The 25,453-nt window shown below is 37.9% G+C and overlaps 1 protein-coding gene across 9 annotated transcripts in view; it reads right to left on the minus strand.

The window, feature by feature from the left end:
- Positions 1-18,693, minus strand: part of micu3a (mitochondrial calcium uptake family, member 3a) — a 28,587-nt gene extending 9,894 nt beyond the window's left edge. For 2 of the 9 annotated variants that reach the window (XM_032563451.1, XM_032563455.1), the window contains exons 1-9: positions 18,363-18,693; positions 14,750-14,897; positions 13,278-13,309; positions 12,649-12,727; positions 9,629-9,676; positions 8,143-8,225; positions 7,100-7,171; positions 4,942-4,983; positions 1,953-2,048 (exon numbers count right to left, since the gene is read on the minus strand). In XM_032563451.1, the coding sequence (XP_032419342.1) occupies positions 1,953-2,048; positions 4,942-4,983; positions 7,100-7,171; positions 8,143-8,225; positions 9,629-9,676; positions 12,649-12,727; positions 13,278-13,309; positions 14,750-14,897; positions 18,363-18,623 (861 nt within the window). In that variant the 5' untranslated portion in view covers positions 18,624-18,693. The remainder of the gene's footprint in view (positions 1-1,952; positions 2,049-4,941; positions 4,984-7,099; positions 7,172-8,142; positions 8,226-9,628; positions 9,677-12,648; positions 12,728-13,277; positions 13,310-14,749; positions 14,898-18,362) is intronic. The other 7 variants (XM_032563452.1, XM_032563450.1, XM_032563456.1 and 4 more) reach the window with 5 other exon arrangements.
- Positions 18,694-25,453: the final 6,760 nt, after the last annotated feature.

Here is a 25,453-nt window from a genome sequence, read left to right on the forward strand (position 1 = left end):
ACCTGTGTCATCTGCTTTCGGCCGTTTTGTTGACTCTCTGATTAGATCTCTTTCTGTCTTTCCTTACCCTCAGGTTTTCCACTTATCAGATCAGATTCCTCTGGATTTGAAGCAGCCCTTTCATTTTACGCTTTTTGTTGTGACTCTGGCCCTTTTTTTGTTATACATTTCAAATTTGTTGGCGGAAAACAAACAAACAATAAATACGGCACTTTTATTTTGTGCACCTTAAGGTTTGTACGGTTTTCCGTATAAGGTTTTGGTTAGATAAAAAAAAGGATCTATAAAAACACAGAATTGATAGATTGTACTAATGTTTTACCGTGACTCTATACCGTGTTGTGCAAAAGTTGTAAACTGGCCTTTAATTCCTTCTTTATTGTACGCAAGCTGCTGCATCCTTTAAAATATTAACCAATTTATAAGCAGTTCAAACAGAACTGCACAAATAGAAAACCATGTAAGTCAGACCTAAAAACCATACAAGACTGCTTACAAAATATCTGACAATGTTAGAGTTAAGTGGCATAGCAAGCGAATAAAAAAGAAATCCCTCCTTGAAAACAGTTGAGCCATTGGTCTGACAATGAGCATTAAAAGTTGATTTTAATAATTCAGAAACTTGACATGTCTTTGTTTTGCCTACAGCTCCTCGGCCTCCGTCTGATTCGTCTGTCCTGGCCACTTTACATCCCGACAGATGAAAGACTGCTCGGTATAAATACAAGGTCGGCCCCGAGGAGCAGCACTGTTATTACCTCAACAGCAGCTTCTGCTGCTAACCACAGCCACCGGTCTGTCATTAGTCAGCTAACCTGTTAGCACTGTGCTAGCTCTTATTAATCATTACACATCCTTGTCTTATCCTGTTGTTCCCAGAAAGCAAAGTCAAAGTTGAAACTAAAAGATTAAGGTCAAATATAACTACTTTTTTTTTTCTTTTTTGTCTAAAAGTTGCAGCTCTACAATTACTTTCCACTAGCAAAAACTATAGTTTGTTTCTGTGGCATATAAACAATTATTTTCATCTGTCTTGTGAACTAGATAGTGAACACTTCAAGGAGATCTTCACAACATTGATATATGATGTAATTAATTAAGCGTATGCATACTGTAATTATACAAAAAATGCCCTCCGTCTTTGGTCAAAACCTTTCAAAAATAAATTAGAATTTATCTTTATGTTTTATAAAAGTTTGCGACACCTCCATGCAATTCATATAAATAATAAATTAAGCATTTTCATTTGTACTGTGCAGTAGAGCATCTGCAGCCTAGCAGTTTTTTTGTAGCAAAATGTGAGTGAGCATCTTTAAGGATGTTGCTAACATGCTAACCTGCTAATATTAGGATTCACCTCAGAATATAGCACTATACCTGTTCACTGCATGAAGTTATATACTTTATTTACTGAATATTTATACTTCTTAATTCTACTATTAACTTTTATGGATCCCTAATAGGCACTTATAGGCAACCGCTTGTGTTATTTGGATCATAATTCAGTTTAAAAAACTGAAATGCTGCAAATATTGCTGAATATTTCTGAAAATAAAAACATTCTATGTGAATCCAGGCCGTAATTAAAAACGGACATGCTATACTATCAGATTAATGCAAATGAATGTGTTCTGCAGTCTACTTGATCATAATTCTGTTATTGCTTTAAACTGATTTGACACCAAACACGGCACAGAAACACATGAAAAGCAGTATGGAGGGACAGGAGGGAAACGTTACGACTCAATAAAAAGGAATTGATAAGGAAACAATAGGAGGCTTTTATTCTGAAGGTGAATGTTTCGGAGGTTATTCTCGTCAAATCGGGCGTTGCAAAATTTCTTTCAATCAACGGGGATATTAAAAGAGGATGTATATTAAGACTACGGCATTAAGACATAAAATGAAGGAATGACAAATGGAGGGATAAAGGGACAACGGGGTCTGTGTACCTCCGCCAGGTCAGAAAAGAGGACTTGACTGGCGCTTCGCCTCAAAACGTCCCAGTAACTCCGCGCCACAAACTCTTGGCTGTCTTTTTTTAACACCTGTAGGAGTGGTCAAGCAGGTCCAGGATCAGTTCACTTCGAATTCAGTTAAAACAAAAATATCTATGATGTGAATTGCCTATATGCTCAGACAGTTTTCATATATTCTTTGTAAAAACATACCAAAATGATACTACACAAAATATGAAGTAAAGCACTAAACATTTATGACTAAAACATAAATAAATAAAAATATATACATACTACTCTTATTAATACAAAACCATTGCAATTTTATTTCTATTTGTTTGACACTGAACACTCTTCAGAAAGTGACGTATTTGTATTATTGATCACTGAAAGTGAGTTTTCATGTGCTGTGAATCAATTTGCACATACTGAATGTGGGAAAACATTAGCTTTTGGATGAGTTATTAAAAACAAAATCAAATAAAAACATCCATCACAATCAGTGTTGACACCATTTTTTTTCATGTCAGCTTTAAAAATATAAACCTTTTGCGATACCGGGAAAAAAAAAACGCTATTGCTATTGCGTCTCGCCCCCCCCCTTTCTCTTTTTTAAGAGATTGTAATCTCTTAAAAAAATTTTAAGAAATTAAAATTTTTGAAAAACATCATTAAACATTACAGCTGAATTTACTAATGCCATTAATAAACACATCATAATACTTCTATGTCCATCTTTGCACAAAACATAAAATACAATAAATACACATATGTTTAGTGGTTACAAATATACTTTTCATCTATTTCTCTCTAAAACGGTCACTTATCAAAGGATTGTTTTTTAAAGTTGTACCCTATATGTTTACTGTTTTTCTTTTTAAGATAGTACAATAAACCCACTCCAGTAAAACTACAATATTGCAGCATTGTTTACTTGTAACAGCAGAGTATATTTGTAGTTAAACGGAAAGAGCCGCCGTGTGAAGCTTCTGGCCACCCACCTTGGCTTTTCTCTCTGGGGAGAAAGCCACTGCGGCCATTTTAACATGACCCTGCGCCACTCTCAACTTCATAGTGACAATGGAGCTATCCATCACAGCACTGACAGAACAAGTAGTGTGTGTTTGTGGAAAACAGAGAGCTACGTATAGAATAGAGGGTGGAACAAGACTGAAGAAAACGGTTCATAAAGAAACTGAAAATTACCAGAAGTCATGTTTTTATGAGAGATATTAGTTAATAATAAAGCTATTTTGCACTAAATTGTCTAAATATCAGATTTAACAGTTATTTTTAGTCCACTATTAAAACAATATATAGAGATTTACTGGCAAAAATCATAAAAAAAAATTACTTTAAGATGGAATCTGAAAATAGAAAAATGTGTCTCGTCAGTGTTTTGTCGTTTCTGTTTGAAATGTTGTTTATGTGCTCAGACAACACTAACAGCAGTCTGAGAGGCCTGCGCCAATAATGAAATCACCCATTCTCTTTGTAATAAAGAGAACCTCCCCCAAACACTAACACACACAGAACAGATCGTACCTAAACATGGGCTCAAATGGAAAAACACTGATTGTGTTTTGGAGCTTCAGACCATCAAAGTCACATCCCACTTGTAGTGAGAGTTCATTTCAGCTGACCTCTTAAACGTATTACTCTATTGCTGCTATTCTTATGTCCATTCACCCCACTGCCTCCCCGATTAGAGGGCAAATCGGTCAGCTGGCATGACAGATGGACACACAGCTTCAATTTGCATCTTTCACCGAGGCATCAAAGAATTCAAACACAGATGATTTTACTGGAGACATAGGATCAGGTGGACTGGAGCGACTGAAGACTTCTTTAGGCCACAAGTTTACATCTACAGAGATGTTAAAAGAGTGATTCAAAAATACCCATCACTTATAGAAATAAGGCCAATTTCTTTAATTGAACTGACCGATACTAGACTATAAACCTTATAAATACTTGTTTTGCAAAGATGTGAAACAATTTCTGTGCCAAATTATTACAATCACTATCAAAGCACCTGCTGCACCCAGTGATTTGAAAAATCTCACAGGTAATTTTGCTGCCTGTAAATAGGTAAATGAAAATGCTACTTAAAGCACTCCACACCAAAGAAATGCAACACTCTATTTTTTAATCAGCAGAGCACAGAATGATATCCAGATTGGGTTTATAGAGGAAATTGGAGAGCAAGCAGTGAAGTAACGGCAAGCCCAGTCGTCATATAATCAAAATGTTCTAGCGTGAAGTTCACCCCAAATTAATTACAACATATTTTCTTGATTTCTACAATTTTCTTTAAAAGAAAGGTGCGTAATCATCTTGTTTGATGTATGGCCTGACCATTTGGACCTATTTTTATGAGAGGAAAATGTAACTTGTGAGAATTAAAGAACCAAACTGGGAGACAGTAGAACCAAGACTTTTTCCCTGTCTTCTAAATTAGAGTAGAAGAATAGCTAGAAATTAAAAGAGGAAATCTTGAGGAGAGAAGGAGTTGTTCAGTTTTTGGAATTGAGCCAGAGCATCGTTATTTTTCTACAAACACGTCCAGATAAACTAGATCTCGATTTGTTTTCAGCCACAGACTTTAAGCTAGTAATGTCGTTGGAATCAGAGACTAACAAAAACCTTCACCTCGACTGTAGACTTAGATGAAAAACATGGAATCATTCATCTATTAAATTGTGATATGACCGTCTTTACTCAGACCATGACCTGTCCAAGCAAGTTAACCAAAGCCCTAACTTACCTGTTGACCTGACAAACGATAAAAACAAAACAAAAAAGAGAAGAATTTAAGACTTTTTAGGAATACTTAAGTTTCTGTTTGTGTTCTGATTATCATGTTGAAACCGTGAACACAAACACCGATGGTTCTCTCCTTCCTCATCATCATCATATCTGTTTTTTTATGTGTCAAAAGAGAACGAAAGGAGACTAATAAATTATGACTGGGGATACATACGCTGCTCAGGGGGGCAACCTGATATCCATACAGCTGCATACTCTAACGCACAGAGAGAGACATGAGGGAGAGACAGAAGAGGACAGAGCATGCAGTCAGAAGAGAGGAGGAGGAGAAAAGGTAAAATACATGTTAGTACATGCAAGGAAGGAGGATGTGTCATTTACTACACATCTGAGATTACAATATTTGAATTCATACCTGATATTACAACAGCAAGCACTGCATGACTCAGAGCAGCTTGATGCATGTGAGGCAAATGTTTTTCTTTCGATGGTTTTAAGACTGAACAATAATTATTAAAAGTGTTTTTCGTGAGTTATATGCTTCAGCAGGATTGAACTGTACATGTAACGATGGTTAAAATCTAAATGCAGGGTTCAGTGCTTTTTATTAATGCCATGAAATGCATAAAGCTTCAGTATTAAGCACTCATTTTGCTTTTCATATAAAGAAATATATGTTGTGTTTAACATAATGCCGAACTGTACAAATCCATATATGCTATGGTAAATATGGTACATACAAATATGACCATTGAGAGAAATAAGAGTAAATAATTTAATGTCTAACAGGATTTGAGAAACAAACATTTTTGTAAAGATGAGTTTTAAAAGACGAGTTAAACACATTGCCAGCTACAATATATTACATAACATTACTTAAATTATCTACAACAGGCTAAGGCTAAATTAATAGGAATGAAGATGCAGCTTAATTAATTATTTCAATATCAACTGTTGTCCATCCTACAGGAAGCGCAGATGCTTCCTTTCAAAAAACGTTTCAAAATTATTTTTTTTTTACACATTTGTTAAAAATGTCACTATGTCCTCACCGTATGGTATGACACAGATAATTTGTGAAAAAATCAAGCTCCTCTGTCTTCTCCCTGTGGTCACACTTTCATCTGCAGAAATGCACCGCTCCCACTCTGAAACAACCAATCAGAGCTAAGAAGTGAGTCTTAGTGCTGTCAATCAAGTTTGTGTATACGCTGAAAATACCTCCCCCTTTCTGATGTGGATTCACCCATGACGGCGGGTAAACAGTTTTCCTGTGACATTAGGTGATTTCTCCCCCATTAGCACATTGAGGAGCTCGTACATGGGAATGATTGACAGCGTTAAGACCCTCCTCCTGTCTCTGGTTGGCTGTTTCTGATGGGGAGCGGTGCATTTCTGCAGATGGCAGTAGGACCACTGGGAGGAGGCAGAGGAGTTCCATTCATTTATAGGTTATCTGTCTCCTTTTATACTGTCAGGACATAGTGACAGCTCTAACAAATATGAAAAAACATGGCGTTATAAAAGTTACTAAGTGTAGCTTTAATGTACTCGAGTTGCAATTGTATCAACTGATGTGCTTAAACAGAATTATTTTATTAAGAGGAACTTGGTATTTGAAAGGTAATTGCAATTATAAGTGTAGTTTAAATGGTTTTTCAGTACAAATTTAAGACTCATTTTGTTTTCCAGTGACAAAAGCATAGCATTTTGTCATTGGAAGCAGTTTATTTTTCAATGCATTGAGCTAATTTTGTGACATTCAAAAAGCATCAAGTGTATGTAAACATGAGAACTGAAGGAGGCTGTGCTTATTTTGTGATATGAAGTAGCTTAAGTATTAAATAGCTTAAATGTCATCAGGATTTAACGTGGATATGCTTATGAATGATGCAGGCCGTGTTGTAATGCAAGGCTGCTTGTTATTCCTGAGCTTCCACCATAGCAGAGGTGAGGACGACAAAGCTTGAAAATATATCAGATATAACAAGTAGACATTAGGGATAATCGTCACGGTAACAACACGGTTGCCACATGGTCAGCTTTCACAAGGCAGCATGCAGTCCACACTAGTCACAGGAAAGACTTCATTCGTTTTCATTTCTGATTTTCTACAGATGATCGTGATCTTGAATGGTGATGTGTCAAATTCTGCACATCTGTTTATTAACTTTGACAAATTTAACTTTCAACAGTGTTGAAAAGTGACAGAAGTTGCTTGAAGCAACATTTAAATATTTGTCGATTTTTGCACCTCTAATTTGTCCTGTAGTTTAGAGGAGTATCATTATAGTCAATGTCTGTAAAGAAATAACTGTAAACGTCACTCCACAAACATGACTAACAATGTCGCCTTCTTACAGCGCTCTTACCAACTGAGCTGACTTTTCCGCATCTCCTTTCCTCCCCTTCTTCTCGTTCTTCTTCCGGAAGATTTCTTGGAGCTGGAAAGAGGGAAAACGTTTCAGATCCTAGCAAAGACTTTTACAGTTACTATCATGATAACAATTTTATCATGATAAATGATAAACGCCCACTTCTATTATTATTACTAACATGGGCGGTCTTGTATTATGTAATGTTGTGCTTCATCAAAACCAACCTTAACTGACAAAGTTTGGACACCCTAAAAACTATTTACTGTGATAGAGATAGAGCCAGAAAGAATGCTCAATTGCCAGTTGTCACATCATCCTGTCCTATTAAAAAAAAGACTTAAAGGTTTTCTTTCTGCAGCTATTAACGTTTAAATAGCACGGAAATCCTCATCTATTTCTACAACATCCAATGTGGGAAATATACCATGAGTAGCACCTGGCTGCTCCCACAGGATTTTAAACCATTACCACCCCCTGCTGCTGTACTACCACCCCACTCCCACCCACCTCCACACTCACTCCAATCCCTTCCCGCCTGCAGCGTTTTCAGTTAAAAACCTCGCATCCTGCTGTGTATGTAACACGCGTGAAGCCCTCCAGAAAAGTGACAATCACTCTGCTAAGCTGTTTAATAAGGTGTTCTCATAATCAGGCCTTTTCAGGTGCCTTAAACATTACAAAAATGTGGATTACAACATAAAAACATCACATCTCCAAACTATTCATTAATTACAAGAAAGAAGTAAACATACAGAAACATTAGAGCGTTTCACATTCATAAGATTTGATCATGTACACAATATTTTTCTTAATATTTTCATAATTTCATTCACATTCTGCTGCCACTCGGGATAAATTCTCACAATAAAGAAATGGGATTGTAAATTTTAAATGTTCAACTGTACAATATTAAAAAAACAGTTTGACTTTTTTTTCACATTTCATTCAAAAGTAATCTTATAACATTGGCTCAGTACATTTAATTACCAAAATAGCACAGATATGTATTCTTTGACGGTTCTGTGCTAGAAACTCACCACCAAGAACTCCCTCTTGTCCACCATCTGGTTGCCGTCTGCATCAAACATATTGAAAGCAATCTTAAAGCCAGCATGTGGTTCTGGAGAACAGATAGGGAAACACACACGGTGTGAGTGCATGCATGCGTTTACTGAAGGTAATTTTAAAGCCAGAAATAGAGAGGGAAGACATAGCAGACAGGCTGCACAAAAGGAAATAATGGTTTCATTTCAGTAAATGAAGTTTCTCAGAGATATACCTTGTTCTTTTAGGAAAACTCTGGATGCTTGTTTAATCTTGCAGACAATCTCTGACAACTAATGGTGCATGCTTTCATCTGCTTAAAGGGATATAGGGACTAAACTAAAGGGCTATTCACAGCTTTTATCAGGTTGGGGCTGCATTTGATGTGCTCTAATTCAAGATCTAAAATGTTTGGAGGGAACAAAACCTGAGCAGGAAAATTTCGTGCTACAATACAGTTTTATAAGACTGAAACCTTAATTCTACATGGAAAAAAATATATATTTTGATGCATGTTCTGACATTAGAACCACTATATATTCATACTATATTCAATATATTAAAATTAAGAAATTTAGTACATTGACTTGTCAAAACTGGACGGAGTAACTACAAAAAAAAAAATTTTTTAGAAACAGTTTGTGATTTGCAAAATCTTTATTCATTTGAAAAAAAAAGTTTTGCTTTCCCAAAAGAATTGCTAAAATCTCATCTTGGATTGTTAGGTCTTGTCTCATGAGGTGGATTGTATCGTTACACTCCTACTTAACTTGTTGACATTAAAAATAAACTCATAAAACAAAAAAATACATTCAAGCATGACTTGAACATAATTCTTTGTGGGGACCAGTGTGGTGGCCAACATTTTTCCAGAGGGATCCATGGCCCCCCTAACCCACTTCTTGAGGGCGCCACTGAAAGTGAATCTTTTCAAGTAAGCACTCTAGCAATGTGGGGTTTATTTCATAGCAAACACATAAAAAATACTAACTCAAAGCAGCAAATATATTTTCACAGCTGTCACTTACAAAAAAGACACCTTATTCACATCTGACCAAAAAATTTAATTCAACTGGATTCTTCATTTACCAGTAAACAAAACAGATTGTTTATCTTCATCTGATATTCGGAGATTGGTGGTTTACGGACTCTGTCATGCCTTTTTTAAGAAACACAAATACAAGATTTGAGCAAAAACCAAGAAAAAACATTTTAAAAAAACATGGTCAGACGACATTTTGAAAATGAAATTATAAAATATTTGCTGCAACTACAAGCCTCATTCTGATAAAAGACTTCAACAACAAAAAATGCAGAAACTGCAAGTTTTGGATGTATATAATTTCCCTTTCAAATACCAAAAGTCAATCTCACTGCAAGATCATAACTGTGGGTAAAAAAACAAGTGCCATATCTGATAAAAAAAACCCCATGAAGAATGTAGTGAAAGAAGAAGGCGTAAGGCCTGAACAGACTCACTTGTCAGGATGCAGAGCAGAAACAGATACTCCGTGTATGAGATGATTCCTAGTGATGAGATCAAGACAGGAGAGTTAGGAAGGTCACATTTAAGGCATTTTCTGCACTATGTTTACAGAAGTTTAAAGCTCCTGGATCTCAGGGCCTCACACACAGCCGTACACACTGACGCAACCTTAATCCTCCCGGCTAGAGAGATAGAATCTCAAAATGTGTCTTCTCCCAACCGAGCCACCAGCAGCCATTTGGCCCCACACAGCGTTCACAAACATATCCAGCGGAAGACATGCTTGTTTCTCTGTGAATGTGTGTGTTTGGATAAGCAGGTGGAACATAGCTTAAGGAGTTAGATTTTTCTGCTTCAGGCACATTTACAATCTCTTCCTCTCACTTTTTTTGTGTCTGATCGCTCAGACAGATCGGGGTGACTCGCTCTCCCACCGGTGTGCGTGACGAGTGCGTGTGACGGCGAACACGACACCGGTTGGGAGTCGGAGTGTGAGCCTTGTGTTTAGCTGAATCCAGACTGCTTTGTGCGGAGCAACTGGTTTGGAACCGGACTCACTTAAACCGGTGCAGATCCGGACCTGGAAAGACCAGAATGCTGCTCGGGTTTCTGCATACAGTCTGAATGTATATACTGTGACACACATGAATAAAGAATTCAGCGAATCATAATGAAATAACGATGAAAGGCATAGGACTAAAAATTAAACTTACATACACCTAAGCGTAACTAAACAATTGCTCACCTAGTTTGGTTTAAAGTTTACATAAATCGTATTTCTGGCTCTTGACAAGAAAGAACACTGTTCTTTGAAAAAATGCCACAGCAGTGGTGCCACATGCTGACAATTTTACTTTGTACTGATAGTGAATTGGAAATGTTAATATCATGACAACCTTAGCAGCGACAACAGAAACATAAACTCTCCTTTAACAGGAAAAAAAAAAACCTCCAACAGAATCTGGCTCAGTGTGAGCTGCCATCTGCCACAACTCACTGAACACAGGCCATACTGTACATCGCTATAACTAGTGCAGACGGTACAGCTCCTGCAAATACCAAACTCTTCCTTTAGCACAGTAAATCTTAATAATTGTTAAAAAGACAGAAACAAACCTGGAATCTAAAAACAGAATCAAGTGTAAGTTCAAGCACCTTAATGGTTGGAAAAAAGCTCATTGAGTATACCTACATGTGATGAAACTTTCCCCAAATTTGCCAGCAGAATTATGGTTAACAGAGATAGTTTCAAGCTTTTTTGCGTGCTCTAGATAAAATAAATTCTGTAAGTGCTCTGTAGCATCTTAGAATGACCTCAAAAGACGAGGCTGCAGAAAATTGCAAAATTGTGAACTACTAACAGTTCTCCAACTATTTACATTTAGCCATCTGCATCCTGTATGCCGAAGTACACTGTAAAAGTAAACATACCCCAATTTCACATTAGCCCCAACATACAGTATTTCCCCTTTTGCAAAATGTCCTTTTGTGTAAGATTGAGGATAGAAGAAATGGGACCTCAGACTACTCACAAGAGGAATTTGCATTAACTCAGACTTGTATGTAAATGTGCAGCCTGGTGTAGTATAAATACAGAAAGGCACTGAAATAATGAGCTGTGGAGCTGGGTCTAGGCAACACTGTGCAGTACTACTTTTCTGAATTAGTGAGATCCATAGAAATCCTAATGTATTTTCAGAATTCAATGATAACAGTCTTTGTATTCTGCGTGATGAATACAATTGTAATTGTTTTGTAATTTTTTCTTCTGCCAATTACAAACACAGATAAACACACATATTTAGCTTACACAACAGGAAGTTCTGAAATAAAGCTGAATTACATCAAGGTAAATTACCAAAATAAATGTTTCGAAGTAATTAAAGTAAAATATGTATTATTATTAATTATTATATTTTTAGCTTTTCACATTCCTCAGCTTCTCTATATTCCCATATCATTGTGATGTTTTTTTTTTTTTACTTCTTACCCTCATTTCATTGTTTTCTACACTTTCAAATGAAACTAGTCCTCCTACATGTGTCCCTGTAGACCAAACCAAACCCTTGTATAAGATACAACCTGAGCATAATTTTAGTATCATTAGAGAGGAAGTGAATCACACATGGCATGTTATTTTTAGCATCTCCCTGAATGTGTGTGTTTCAGTGTAATTATCACTATGGGGAGTCGGTCCCTGACTGTGCTTTCTCTGTTATGTGCTCCTCTAGCAAATGCTTAATTAGGGCAAGCTTATTTCTCATCTTTCACCAGAGGAGAGGAAAGAAAAGGGGGTTGATTTTTTTTTTTTCCTTTTTCTCGGCAGGCTGTTTTGCTGAGAGGAACAGCATGACGACAACCTGGATTAGTGACACCTACAGTGCAACAAAAACTCACACGCATCACTTAATCAGAGATTGAAAATGAAGCCCTGTGCTGTGTTAAAATGCAGCAAAAAAAGAAGGAAAAAAACTGAAGGTTTCTGAGATTATTTTAAAGATCTTGTCCTATGGTCATTTCATTTTTTTTGTTCCGGCAGCGTGGATTTCAACAAATAATAAATGAAAATATGCAACCTCGTGTGCTATGTAAAACATTCCACTAGTCGTATTAAAAAATTGTCTTTTTTTTTTTTTTGGAACAAATGAACTAAAGAGGCACCAAGAAAATAAATGTCTGGTGAAGGGAAGTGATGACTTTTCATCTTGATCAGTGAGTAGCCAATTGGAAATACAAACAATTCAGTCATTAAACACACTACATTAAGCACTACAAATTACATTAAGAATGAGAAATAGAAAAACACCTAGACTTATGTATATATTTTTTCAAAATGGAGAAGAGATTTGTAAAATGTTGCGTCTGATTTACAAAGTAAAAAGCATTAATGGCATGGTCAGCTGGGTGGGAATTTGTGCACTTTGTACGACAAAAAATAAATGAGATGAAGATTTGAGCTATAAATTCAGAGAAGTGATGAACGGTTTGTATCCACATGCGTGTGTCTGCTGACCTCTTTCTCTCAGGTTACGGAACAGTTTGGAGGACCCTCTCCATACGGGAGGAGTATCTGACAAGATTTTCTCCAGTTCCTGACATAAACACACAAAAAACATGATCAAAATGGCTAGACATTGTAAATACACAGGGTGCCATGCTCTAACTTTAACTTTATGAAGAAATAATGCAAAGAGTTGAAAAGTTAAAAGTCCCATGCAATGGAAAACATATCCATATGGCAGGTAATTTAGTCTGCCACTGCAACAAAAAGGATGACTTCAGTGCATTCTAGTGTAGAGTATCAGAAGTTAATTCAAGAAATGTGCGGAGCTGTAAGGAGATAAGGATTTTTATTTGTATCTTGAAATGTTATTAAAGATTGAAAAGAGCCATGGTAACAAGGCAAGAAAGATAAAAGATAGAGCCAGAAAACGGGAAAGAACATAAAATAATTTGCGGAAATTAGAAAGGACCTGCACATCTTTGGAGCTCGTTTGTTCAATACATGTACTGGCGCAGCAAGTCAAGCTTGTTTAGCTGAAAAAACTACGCAGTGCGAAGAAAACAACAGCAGATATAACATGCAAAAGATGTCTGTGAGGAGAAGCAGGAAAAAGGAGAGATGTAAAGCGTGTTTCCCACCTGTTTGGTCAGGGACCTCCATGGCCTCTTGTCTGCCAGAGAACAAGACAAAGGAGGAGAAAGACGAGAAGAGTTTGGGTGGGCTTGGTCAGATAGCATCTGTATGATCTAGAAAAGGGTCCTAATGTGCAGGGTACAGTCACAACACACACATCTACACGCACACACTGTGTATACACTCATCATAGCAGATCCCATTTGTACTGTCTGAAGTGGTCCTTGCCTGCCTTTGTAGTATGTGGAATGTCCCTGTAAAAGCACATACTACTTTTGTTCTGTTTTATACAACAAAGTTCATCTAATTCAACTTCAAAGGGGGCAGAGGATGGCGGCTGCTGACAGGCTACGAGCGGCCGTATCGCATGACAGCCGAGATGTAAACACACACATACAGGTGCACGAGTTTGCACGCTATTCAATCATACGACTGCTGCAAAAAAAGAAAAAAATATTGTTTCTGATTGCATCAGTGTGCAATCACATTTCCAAACCTGGAACACTCAAGCTTAGCCCACCAATTTAGATATTTACAAGTTAAGAGAAGGAGAGTACATGAGAGCAAATGGAATGTGTGTCTGTGTGCGTCTGACTAACATTAACCTCAGACTAAACAAAAGCTGTAAAGCCATCTGCTTTGAGGCCGGCTGCTCAGACCTAATCTGTTACAACTAGCAGGAGGCTGACAGAATCGGCAAAGATGTGCTCATAAACCGAGGATGTTTGACGGCCTTAGAACGTGGCAAAATAAACATGTTAAATAAATTCCAGACCCTGACGGAAACAAAACAAAAATTAGTAATGCGAGGACTATAAAATTCTCTGACAAGTCAGTGAATTTGAGCTAATTGAAAACTAAACTACAATCAAGTTCAAATAAAGGATAGGAAGTACAGCTTCCATGACTTATGAAAAAGAAGCATGTGAACAAGTATGGATTGATTGTGTTTTTTCTCAGATTCAAACAGTCTCAGGTACATAGTACATATTTACACCCCACTATTGGATGAAGAAAGGGCTGGGTAATAAATCAATTTTAACCAATTCATCGTATTTTTGGTTTTTGAAGATTGAATTTTGGTCAAGGTTTTGCTAACACTCAAAGTAAGTCCAGTGTACAGTACCTTTGTTCAGAGTTGACTTGAATTGAATAAATTAAGTGGATTTAACTAATTTTTTTACACAATTATGATTGTCACTTGATTTAAAAATGAGGTAAAAGTCTTTAAAAATGTTATCTAGTTAATTTGAAGTAATGGGAAAGGATATTATGTGACAGTGGTGATGAGTCAGCAAGGCGTCCCAAGACACTGAGCCACCAACAGCTCATCAATAATTGCCTCAGAAATATTGTTTTTTGATCTTAAACCAAAATATGTGCCACACAAAACATAAGTTGGTAAGATCTTATACATGTGCACAGCGGTCATATTTTTTGGAAACAAAAATGTGAAACGTGAATGTCTGATACTTACTTCTCGGTTCGCTCATGGTAACAGACTCGATGAAGTTCTGTGGAGTCATGTACAGCTGTCCTTCGTACTCTACAGAGCTGAACATCCGGAAACGATGCTCGTGGGACGACATGTAGACATCTCCATCTTCAAAGTCAAATGGACGAGTCTGCAAAACGTAAAACCAACATTTTTACGGAGATCGCGCAGATTTACATCAGCAGCTTGATCAATATGCAAGGAAATAAGTTATTTGAATGTGAGTATCATCCGATCTGGATCTGAACATACTACGCACTCCTAATATGAAAAGCATAAAAATAGTCTACAATACACTGAATGCGTAATCAAAGTCAAAATCCTCAATCTCAGTTTGGTTGAAGTGAACTCTGGCACAATTCGGATGCTTATGTGAATGCTAAGCGGGCTGGAGACCGCTCCAGAAGCAGGAAGTGAACTATAGCACAAGGCATTCTGGGTAAATCCAACAAACACATGTTGTGCTAGCGCGAGAAATGTTTTGTTTTCTTTTACCAAAGATAAAAGAGAAATTCTATAAACACTAAAATCTAATGCCACTCAGTTGTTGTTCACATTACATGAAGAAGAAGGTAGCCCTCAGTGTCTTCTTCAGTGGTTTTTGTGTCGTTTACTTTAGCGGCTCTTGGTGCAGCGCCTCCACAGACGAGGGGGGAAATAGGTTTTTCAAAGGGTTTAGTTTATTTGACACAGTGCAGTGTCAAAGTGAACCACACCAGCTGAAAATGTAACAAATGTTGCAATTTTGATTCCCAGACTATCAGGTGTGAAAACATCCTCAGATAAAAATGTTCAGAGCTTTTTCTACAGATCATAGCATTTTCAGCAGTCCAGGAAAAGCTCAGGTGAATACTAATAGGTCAGCTTTACAAACTAAAAACTCCTGTTCAGTTTTGTCAACCCACCTCCTAAGTCTAATGGACTTCAGCATCCAAGCCTCTTCCTTAATGCTGCACTTTAATAATGAGCATATCCATCCATTCTTGGCACCAAGTCTTGATTTAGCTCTCTGAGATCATGAATAGCATCGGCTCTTCTGCTACAACTAAACAAGAGAATACAGGCCCACACAAACACACACAAGCCGGTACTACTTTCTACTTGATTGGTCTCTCCATCTCTCTCTTTCAGTACAGACCAGTGACTTCAGCTGGATTAGCTGCAGAGCTTCACCAAGAGACTGTAGCTGTGCAATTAGCAGAGAGGTTTCCATATTTAAACCTGCTTGAGTTTATGCTCAGCGCAGCGATCATGCTAATGAGCATGCTAGTTCATTCATAAAGCTATGATGCTTCCTTTACCAAACGAGCTCTAGAAGGCATTAGTACGAGATGAATAGTTGGTTGTAGGGAAGTAACTGTAATAGAGATTAGGAGACTCTGCACCCATGGGTTTGACTTTCACTAATGAATGGAGCTTTTAAAGTTTTCCAAAGGCAACAAGGCTTTACATCCCATGCCCCTCAACATGATATAGAAGTATGCAGACTCCACTGAAAAGAGAGAATTATTCATTGGTAGGCAGCATCGACTGGACTTCACATGGTACACTTTGTTCTTGTCTAGTTATTATGTATCCACCACTAAAACTGCAGCTGATGTGTTGCCTGCTTCTCATGACTGCACAGCATATGCTCCAGGTGTTTTCCTCTTTGGCATCTGGGTGTCTCCCTTTCACAGCTGCAGCATTTTACTTTCTCCCTATGCCGTTCTCGATATTGTTTATGAACCAGCCTGTGTTCCAAGTATTTTCTATAAACTACCCCGTGTAAACCCAGTTGTGTCAGTGCGATTACAAAACGGAGTCACCTCAAATTTATTTCTACACTGCAATGGAAAAGTATTGATATTTTGTACACTACAGCAGTTAACTTCGTGTTACTGTATTGTGGTTTTATGTGTAAGACCAACAAACCACAGTGGATAATCGTAGGGTGTTGATAAAAACTGAAACGTGTGGTGTGTTGTTTATATAGTCAATACTTTCACTGAAATTACAGCTGCAAGTTCAAATAGCAGTTAAACTTTAATTTTAGCTCTGGCTGCATGCTTAGTGCTATACTTGTTTTCATAAAAAGAAATTACAAATGACAGAAAATATTTTAAATACACTTTCTTTTATTTCAGTTATTCCTTCTGGGAGTTGACCTGAGGTCAAAGTCCACAACATGCTGGATGGGCAAAAGGTGGCCCTGAGCACGCCAACATCACTCTGAACTACAAAAGCCCAATGACTGAACTGGAGGAAAAAAAATCTGATTTTCTAAAAATAAAATTTTCATCCATCCATCCATCCATCCATTCATCCATTTTCTTCCGCTTTATCCAGGGTCGGGTCGAGGATTTTCATAAACAGCAAATTCAATTAATCAATAAAATCGACTTGTCGTCCAGCTCCACAACCCTCACAACTGACAGGGAAACTGCTTTTGAAAGATCAGTTGCCCAGACTACCGTCAACAGGTCTGCAGCTGCAGCTGATTGTTGGTTCGACACCTGCATCCCTCAAAAACAGCATTTCAGTTGCTACTGACATTTTGTGAATTATGACATTCCCAGGATACCACTGAATACTTCTTTTTTGTTACTCTTTCCAACACAGCCATAGCTTGCTATTGCAGTTTTATAGGATAAAGCATTAGAATTACCTGACGATGAAAAGATTTATTTAACTCAATCAATTAAATAGTTGACATTTTTGTTGAAGTAAATGTTTTGTGAAAATGAACTGATCTGATATGCAGTGCATCAGCTGCAATCCGTAGCTTAAGTAGCAGGTTGGTTTTACTCCTGAATATATGAAGGAGTTGTTCATAAAAGTTGAGTCTTAGGTCACAAGTCTAAGTCAAGTTTTAGTGTGAGTAGTGCAGGGACGCAACTTTGCACTTTCTGGGGTGAATATGGACACATTATAGCAGATTGCATCATTTACACTTGCACAAACCGCTGTTAAACGCAAAAAATGCTGACTAAAAATAATTTTTACGTCATAGGTTTGGCGCCCCCTCTGGTGCAGCGCCCCTTTGCGTGGGATATAGTTTGTGCCACTGATTAAATAAATGTTTTTATTTTATCTATTATTTGTCTAAAGTGTGGCGTTTCCATTTTGAACATTATTGTGTTTACTAGGATGTGTTGGGTTGTTTTTATCCGTCAAAGTGTCAACCCTGTCACGAGCGCAGAGTCTGCGCAGTGTGACGACCGTTGGAGCGCGTGTTGTCATTTCAGCACCAGCGCGAGAGGGAGAGCGCCACTCCTTCCTCTGCAGCCAAACAGTGAGCGAACTGTTTCCACCGTGCGTCTTGGAAATAAATGACACACTTTACCAACCCAAAAAAAAAAAAAAGCTGAGGGAGAGAGGAAAAAAACATGGTAACTGCTAGGAAAACCAACGCGGGAGCTGCGCGCGGAAGGAAGCATGCCTAGAATACACAACACTTGACTTGTTTTCTTAATGGGGTCTCTCTCTCTCTCTCTCTCTCTCTGTTTTTCGCCCTGAGTGGGGCCCTTGTGTCAACAGAAACCCATTTTTTACGTCGCTACGTGTCACAACAGCTAACCGGCTCGCTAGCTGCCTTGATTTTGTAGCCACGTACCTTCTCTTTAGCTTCAACGGTCGGGATGTACGGCAGTGAGAGACCACTGATGCTGCGTCTCATCATCCTCTTCCTGTCGCTCCACGTTTTGTTATAAAAGTACAGAGCCAGGACACCTCCCGCTGCGGCACACAGCCCGGCTGTCAGACACCTCCGAGTCCGTCGTCCGTTCAGGCTGGGAGCCCCAAGAATCTCGCTTTTAGTCGCAGCCCAAGGGTTCAGTTTGCCGGCCAGCGCTGCCGCTCTGCGGAAAGCGGCCATTGTTGCCGTCAGTGTTGCTGCTGTGACTGTAAGTTTAAGTGGAGCTCGAGACTGTCGCGAGTCGACCGGTGTCATCGCGAGATGATGGTGAGGCCGAGAGCGAAGAACTCCTAGCAGGGATTTGATGCTTGACTGAGTGAGAGGGATTAATCTAATCCACTGTAAATTGTTAACGCATATGCGAGATCAAGTGACTACTTTTGGTTTGTCTGGGGCTTTTAAAGAAAAGCACAAAACTGCCTTAAAACTGAAATCAGTGAAAGTACAATATAATGCAACTGGAACAAGTTTACATAAACCAAATAACAAGAGACACACCTTTTTTACACTGTGTGAAATTAAATCATCAGACCAGCCTTCTGTTATTTTAGTTCAGTTAAAAAAAATCTATTTTTTTTATTTGATAAATAACACAACAACGAGAGAATAAGGACATCAGAAATATATTTATAAATGTCTTCAAAATCAGAAGTTTACATACAGAATAATAATGATGTCAGGGTCTCGGAAACTGCTGATAGACACAATTTACAGTTCAAAAGCAATGCTACCAAATACTGAGGAACTTCTGACTTACTCTCCGATATATTCTATCTCTCATTATTGTGGCATTTTACAAATAGACATAATTTTGGTAAATTTAACTGACCTAATACAGGAAACATTTGGTTTGATTTAACTTCAGACAGTGAGGGGAAAAAAAAAATGTATCCTTCTTTTTACTTGGTGTATGTAAAGTTCTGGTTTGAACTATGTGAAAGAATGAAAACACATAAAATGAAATAAAAGACTAATGTGTAACACATAAGTAAAATGGCCGAACTATGCACCTCTATAGGAAATACATAAAATGGCTAATCTCTTTGTGAATATTAAAATTACAAACATGCTTTAAAATGTTTTCATCTAAGCTTTTTAAATTTAAAAGAGTGGGTTTAACACTTTGCCGTTCCTTGCCTCATTGCTCCCATGTTTTAAAATAAATACATATGTTCGTCTTTTCTTATCATAACACAGTTCAATACATAAATTATTTCTTTAATCTTCCCATCTCCGCAGCACGAGGCTTCTTTCGCCACGTCTCCAACCCTTAAAACAGTGGCGTACGAACACTTTCGGGAGCCAGCATAAAAGGCGTCTCACTTTACATAGTGGGAAAATTAGGAATGACCGATCACATCAACTTGTGTCAGTCATCGCCTCTCACTGAGGGTCAGCGCGGTGTCAAGTTTTCAAGGGTAAGTGGAGAATCAAAGCAGCCTGTGGGAAACAGATATCAAACAGATATCAAAGATGGAGTCTTCATTTTAAGTCTCCGCATGCAGGACTGATGTTTACCTGATGGGGCTTTTCTTGAGGCTTTGATGCTGTGAGAATAAAGAGTGGAAGTCTAATGGAGGGGCCTGTCACCTGTTCACACATGAAGCTCAGTGGATCACTCCGGTACTTAGCTAAAAACAGATCAAACAACGAATATCAAAATGTCTTGGCTGAAATAAAAATGACGGTTGGTTGTGCGTAAAAGTCCTTAATCTGTTACATGATTCTTCTTCACTCATAGCTCATTGCATGGTCTTAATCAATAGTTAGTTTTGTGAAGGTCTTTCAAAAAAATTTCACTCTGGCTTTTTTTTGTTGTTGTTCCGCTCCTTTTCTTACAACAAATTGTTGACTGAGAAACAGTAAAAATCCAGCGAAAACCTCGTACAGCACCTGAGCAATGCATCTGCTGTTTGCTAATCCTTTGGAGATCAACTTGGTGATGACATGCTCACAGTTTTATACTTTCAACTAGAGTCATAAGAACAAATTCTGCATTTTGTGCCAAATAGTCCGTTTAAAATTGCTCTTACAAATTTGTTTGCTCACGGATTATTTACAGATCAGAAATAAGACGTCTAATAAACAAATGAAAAAATAAATGGTCGGGTGACGTTTGTGAAAACGTCTAGGAAAAGAACGATTCTGTGTCTTACAAAAGCATTCTTACCCCTTGAACTTTGCCACATTTTGCAACATTAAGCACAAACTCCTATGTATTTTACTGAAATATGTCCTAGGGGTTCGGCACAGTGGCACAGCTGGATGGATAATGTGATTCATAGACAGAAAATGGTTCCATAAAGTGGAAGAAAAATGCTAAAATGTTCTTAGAAAAAATTTATAAATAAAAATCTGAATAGTGTGGCGTGCATTTATTTTCAGCCCCTTAAGTCAATAATTTCGGTAATCTGTAATCAAGTCCAGTCACTGTATGCAAACTGACTTTGGATGTAGATTTTCAAGTCTGCACCTCCTCTGGAGTTACCATGGATATGTTGGATGCTGACGAATGCTTTTTTCTGCCAGCTCAGGTAGACGGTTGGTTTTGCATGTCCCATTTTCAAAAGATGGATCGAAAGGCCACCTGTCAGATTTCTGAGTTTGAGTTATTGCTTTGCGACCTTTAAACTCCACAAATTGAACGTAGGCCGTCCAGGTGTGTTCATTGGTCTTAGCATGCTGTTTGTTCACTAATGTTCTTTCACGAAGATCTGAAGCCTTCACAGAACAGCTGGATTTATACTGGGACTAAATCACTCACAGGTGGAACGTGTTTCTGATGGATGGATGGCACACTTTTCAGAGTTTCCTTTTCACTAAAAGCGTTATATTTCAGCTCACAGTTAGCCTCTACCTAACGTTGATTCAACAGCTATTACAACAACAAAAAAACAGTTTTATGTTTGTGGTTGTAACAAGGCAACATATATGTAAAATATGTACAAATGTGAAAGCTATGAAATAAAAGTTTTTATATTTTTTTATTTTTACATAAAACAACAACAAAAAATACAGAGTGCCTCTAATTTGACCTTTTAATTTGTGCCTCTGTGAACCCCAGGAGTTCCCCAGACATCAGTTTGGAGATCACTTGCATTAATAACCTCCAGGCTACTTCCTTCAGTTATTCCATTACCCAGCTTTTCCATTAAAAGCAGCGATCTCTTTGTGTGTTTATGTGTATTGGGAGGGAGCAGGGGAGTCGGGGGGGCGGGGGGGGGGGGGGGGGGGGGGGGGGGGGGGGGTTATGTCTTTAACCCACCTCTTCATCCTCCTCCTGCTCCTCCTCATCCTCATACTGCAGTCGCTTCATGCTTCATTTCTCTCCGTGGCCACAGCAATAGTGAAGAAAAAAAGAAAACAACTTCATTGCTATAATTTAAAACAAATCATGTGACCCTGGGAATTGCTCTGCTGTGAGTGAGCGTGGGGACGTGAAGTTGACGTCTTCATTGAGGCCAGGTCGATATCCAATACGTCTGATCAGCCTCAGGCGATTCCGATTGATCCAGCCTCTTTTAAGAAAAAAAAAAGAAAAAAGAAATCTTTTGTGTTGGTCATAAATACTAATGAACTAAGGGAAAGAGGGAGAGGTTTGTGCATCACACAAATAGACATAAAATGTGCACAGTCGTAGGGCTGTATTAAACACATGAGCTACTATATCTTTTGGTCAAGCTGCATAACCCGAGGTGTGGGAACATGAAGTGACCACGCTGTACACACCTCCGCGTCTGAACCCCATTTATCAATTTGACGCAGGGGAAAAGGCGGGGCGGCAGCAGAGGCTGTGGGAGTACAAGTCTGTGTTGCTGCCAAAATCAATTCCACATATAGGATTCTGTAACCTGCATGGACAAAAAGTTGAATAACTTCATGTTAAACTGTAAATATAACACAACAAACAAGGATTTCATACATATGTGTGTGTCACATCAATTATAGCCCCACAAACACAAATACTGCTCTTGAAAAACATTCCTATTAATAACATGCTTCTTTAGGACACTTAGCCACATAAAGAAGTGTGATTTATGTGACTAAGATGCACGCAGTAACTGTATTCAATCATGTTGTCTAATTTATTGATACGTCTTTATTAGACAAACAGTGGAGATAAATAGTAGAAATAACAATCCCAACAATACACACAGTTTGAGGAGGTTTAAAACATCATTAATTGGACATTATCATGACGACGATAAATCAAAATCCTATCATGATAAGAAGTTTATCAGGATAAATGATGGACAATACGAGAAACGCCCACCTTCGATATATACACTGAAAAAAAAAGAACGTGTTTTCAACTTAAAAATATGACAATGAATCAAATTAAATGTATCTGAGTTAATTTATGAAGTGTATGGCGTTTGATAAACTTAATTTAATTACTTATGTCCAAGTTACACATTTTTTTTAGTGGGAGCTGCATTCTCTGTTTTACAAAACAAACTATGTCATCTAGCCAAAAAATAAAAAATAAAAAAATTAAATTGAATAATATTCTTTAATCCTGAAGTTTTCATGACCCTGGAACATTTTCACATGTCGCATTGCTAATACACACCTTAGTGTATTTTATTGGAGTTGTATTTGACACACCAACACAAAGTAATGCATTAATGTGAATAAAAAGAAAATAATACGCAAGTATAACTGAGGTTGCTACAACTCTGCTGCTGTGTTTTCCTTTGTTTTCACAGTTGCATGCTACTTGATGTTGTTCGATCACATAAAATCTAAATGAAATACTTTGCTGTAATGTAACAATACGCAAAAAGACTTAAGGATTATGAATACTTTTGCAATACTACAGTATGTACTACACTATATTTCTCTAAATGTATAGACACGTGTAGAATTTGTCTATACAGACATAGAAAATAATATAGTGGCCACGATATTTGCCTTTACATCTATCAGACAAATGTAAAGTTTTATTGTCCATATTTACATTGGATGACCTTAGATTTGTTAGATTAATGCACTTGCATAAAAAAAACGTACTTCAAAATAAACAAATGCTATAACTCCTCTATTTGCGTACAACACGTCTCTGTTAGAAGCATCGTACTTTTTCATAAGCATGTTTAAAACAATCTGGTTGGCCCATAAAACACGCATCTGGTAATTGATTCCACAATTAGATAAATCTAAGGTCCGTATAATCCATCTGCTTAGTGTTCAATGACAGAGTCCAGAATTCATAAGCCTATAAAAATCCATTTATTTACTAAGGAATCAGAATCACAGGTACTCCCCTTTTTTTTTTTACCCTCAAGTCCTTCAAGTGTCAAGTGTCTGGGTATTTTGCAAGTTTGGAGTTCAAACACGCAGCTATAGTCGAGTTGTTGATCCTCTTACAAGCTTTGAAGCTGCGTCTTTGATTTTTTTTTTTTTAAGACCACAATTAAAGATAGGTGTATATATGGGCTTCTCCCCTGTTCAAAGCATAATGGAAAGATCAATGAGGGATTGACAGTCATGTGCAGTCGTTTGCACAGGTGTGTGTGTGCGTGTGTGTGTGTGTATGTTGTAAAAGTGCGGCTGTCTTACATGAAACAGAAGCAGTAAATCAGCAGCCGAGTGCGAAAATTACGCAAACGGGGGCTTTCCTCCCGTCTCCCGCTGCACCTGAGTCATTTGGAAATCGGGGCTGCAAAACGATTAGGATGGGGGGCGATGTCACGTTTAGAAATACACGCACACCTCATCGCACCATCCGTTTATTCTGCTCCCAAGGTGTTGTGGAGTGGCGCACTCCTCCCTCTTGTGGCCCTGAAATTTGCGCAAAATTCATCTCTTTCCGCTGGTGACGTAATCTGTAGGTTCGTCTCAGTAAACTAGAGTCTCGTTGAAAAGTTCGCAAGTAATTTAGCTAAAGAGTGAAACTCATCGGATACGATTATTATTAAATATTATGACAAAACAGCTAAAAATGTAAACGTGCGCTAATGTTCGGGTGCAATCAATAGTTGATCGGAGCTCTTTTTGCGCAAATTGCTGCATCGGTGCAGTGGTGATAAGGCTGCAGCTCTGCTGGTGTGTAAATAAAGCCCAAGTTGCTTTTGAAATTGACCAACAGATCATTTGTACTGCTTGGTCTTATCTTCCGTTTGAACTCATAAACGCTGATTCTTGTTTAAGGTCGGGGCAGTTTGCCAGCTAATCAAACAAATCGATACCACAGTCCCCATTGGGAGTTCTGGCAGAGTGATTCGGCAGCAACTACTTGCTTCTGCATCTTTTCTGCCTTTGCACTTTTTCCTTCCACTAAACCTTGTGCTCTGCTCTTACTCTTTAGGGGGAAAAATTTATATTTTCTGGTTTACCTTCCATGTGGAAGACGTCGACGTCCATCTGCTGGACAACTGTTAAAAACCCCTGCAGTCCTCACTTTAGTGAAACATTGATATTAAAATCGGATGTTAACTTTTCATCGGTCGTAATATTCTGAGATGTTTAGTTGTGGGATTCCATCAGCTGTTAGCCATAATAATGATGTAAATGAACATAAGCTGGGCCGGACATTAGAAAGGGCGTACAGGGGTAGTAGCCCAGGGCTCCAATGTTTGGGGGCGACCTATAGACTTGTTTTGTATCACTATTATTATTAATTTCCACTTTTTTCCTAATGAACGTGTGCTTTGCAAACATTGTACTTTATAGAAGAGCCACAGGTCCATATCAAGTGAGTGTATATATATATATATTACAAATATACACAATACTATTAGAAAATCATGAAATTATAGTATTTCTTTTTGTGTGTGGAAATAACATGAAGCAACTGGGACGTACTAAACTTACCATCATCTATTGACATCACCAGTATTTTTAAGACTAGTACTATAAATTGAATTAGCAAAATATCTTTTCTCTAGTGAAAAAGGCACCAAAACGTCTTTCCAGCCCAGGGACCCACGTCCTTGTAAATCCGGCCTTGGATCGTAGTGTTTGCATATAACGGAAACAAATACAATTTTGAAACATCCAAATTTATG

Source organism: Xiphophorus hellerii, chromosome 5, assembly GCF_003331165.1.
Source record: "Xiphophorus hellerii strain 12219 chromosome 5, Xiphophorus_hellerii-4.1, whole genome shotgun sequence".
Classification (NCBI taxonomy): domain Eukaryota; kingdom Metazoa; phylum Chordata; class Actinopteri; order Cyprinodontiformes; family Poeciliidae; genus Xiphophorus; species Xiphophorus hellerii.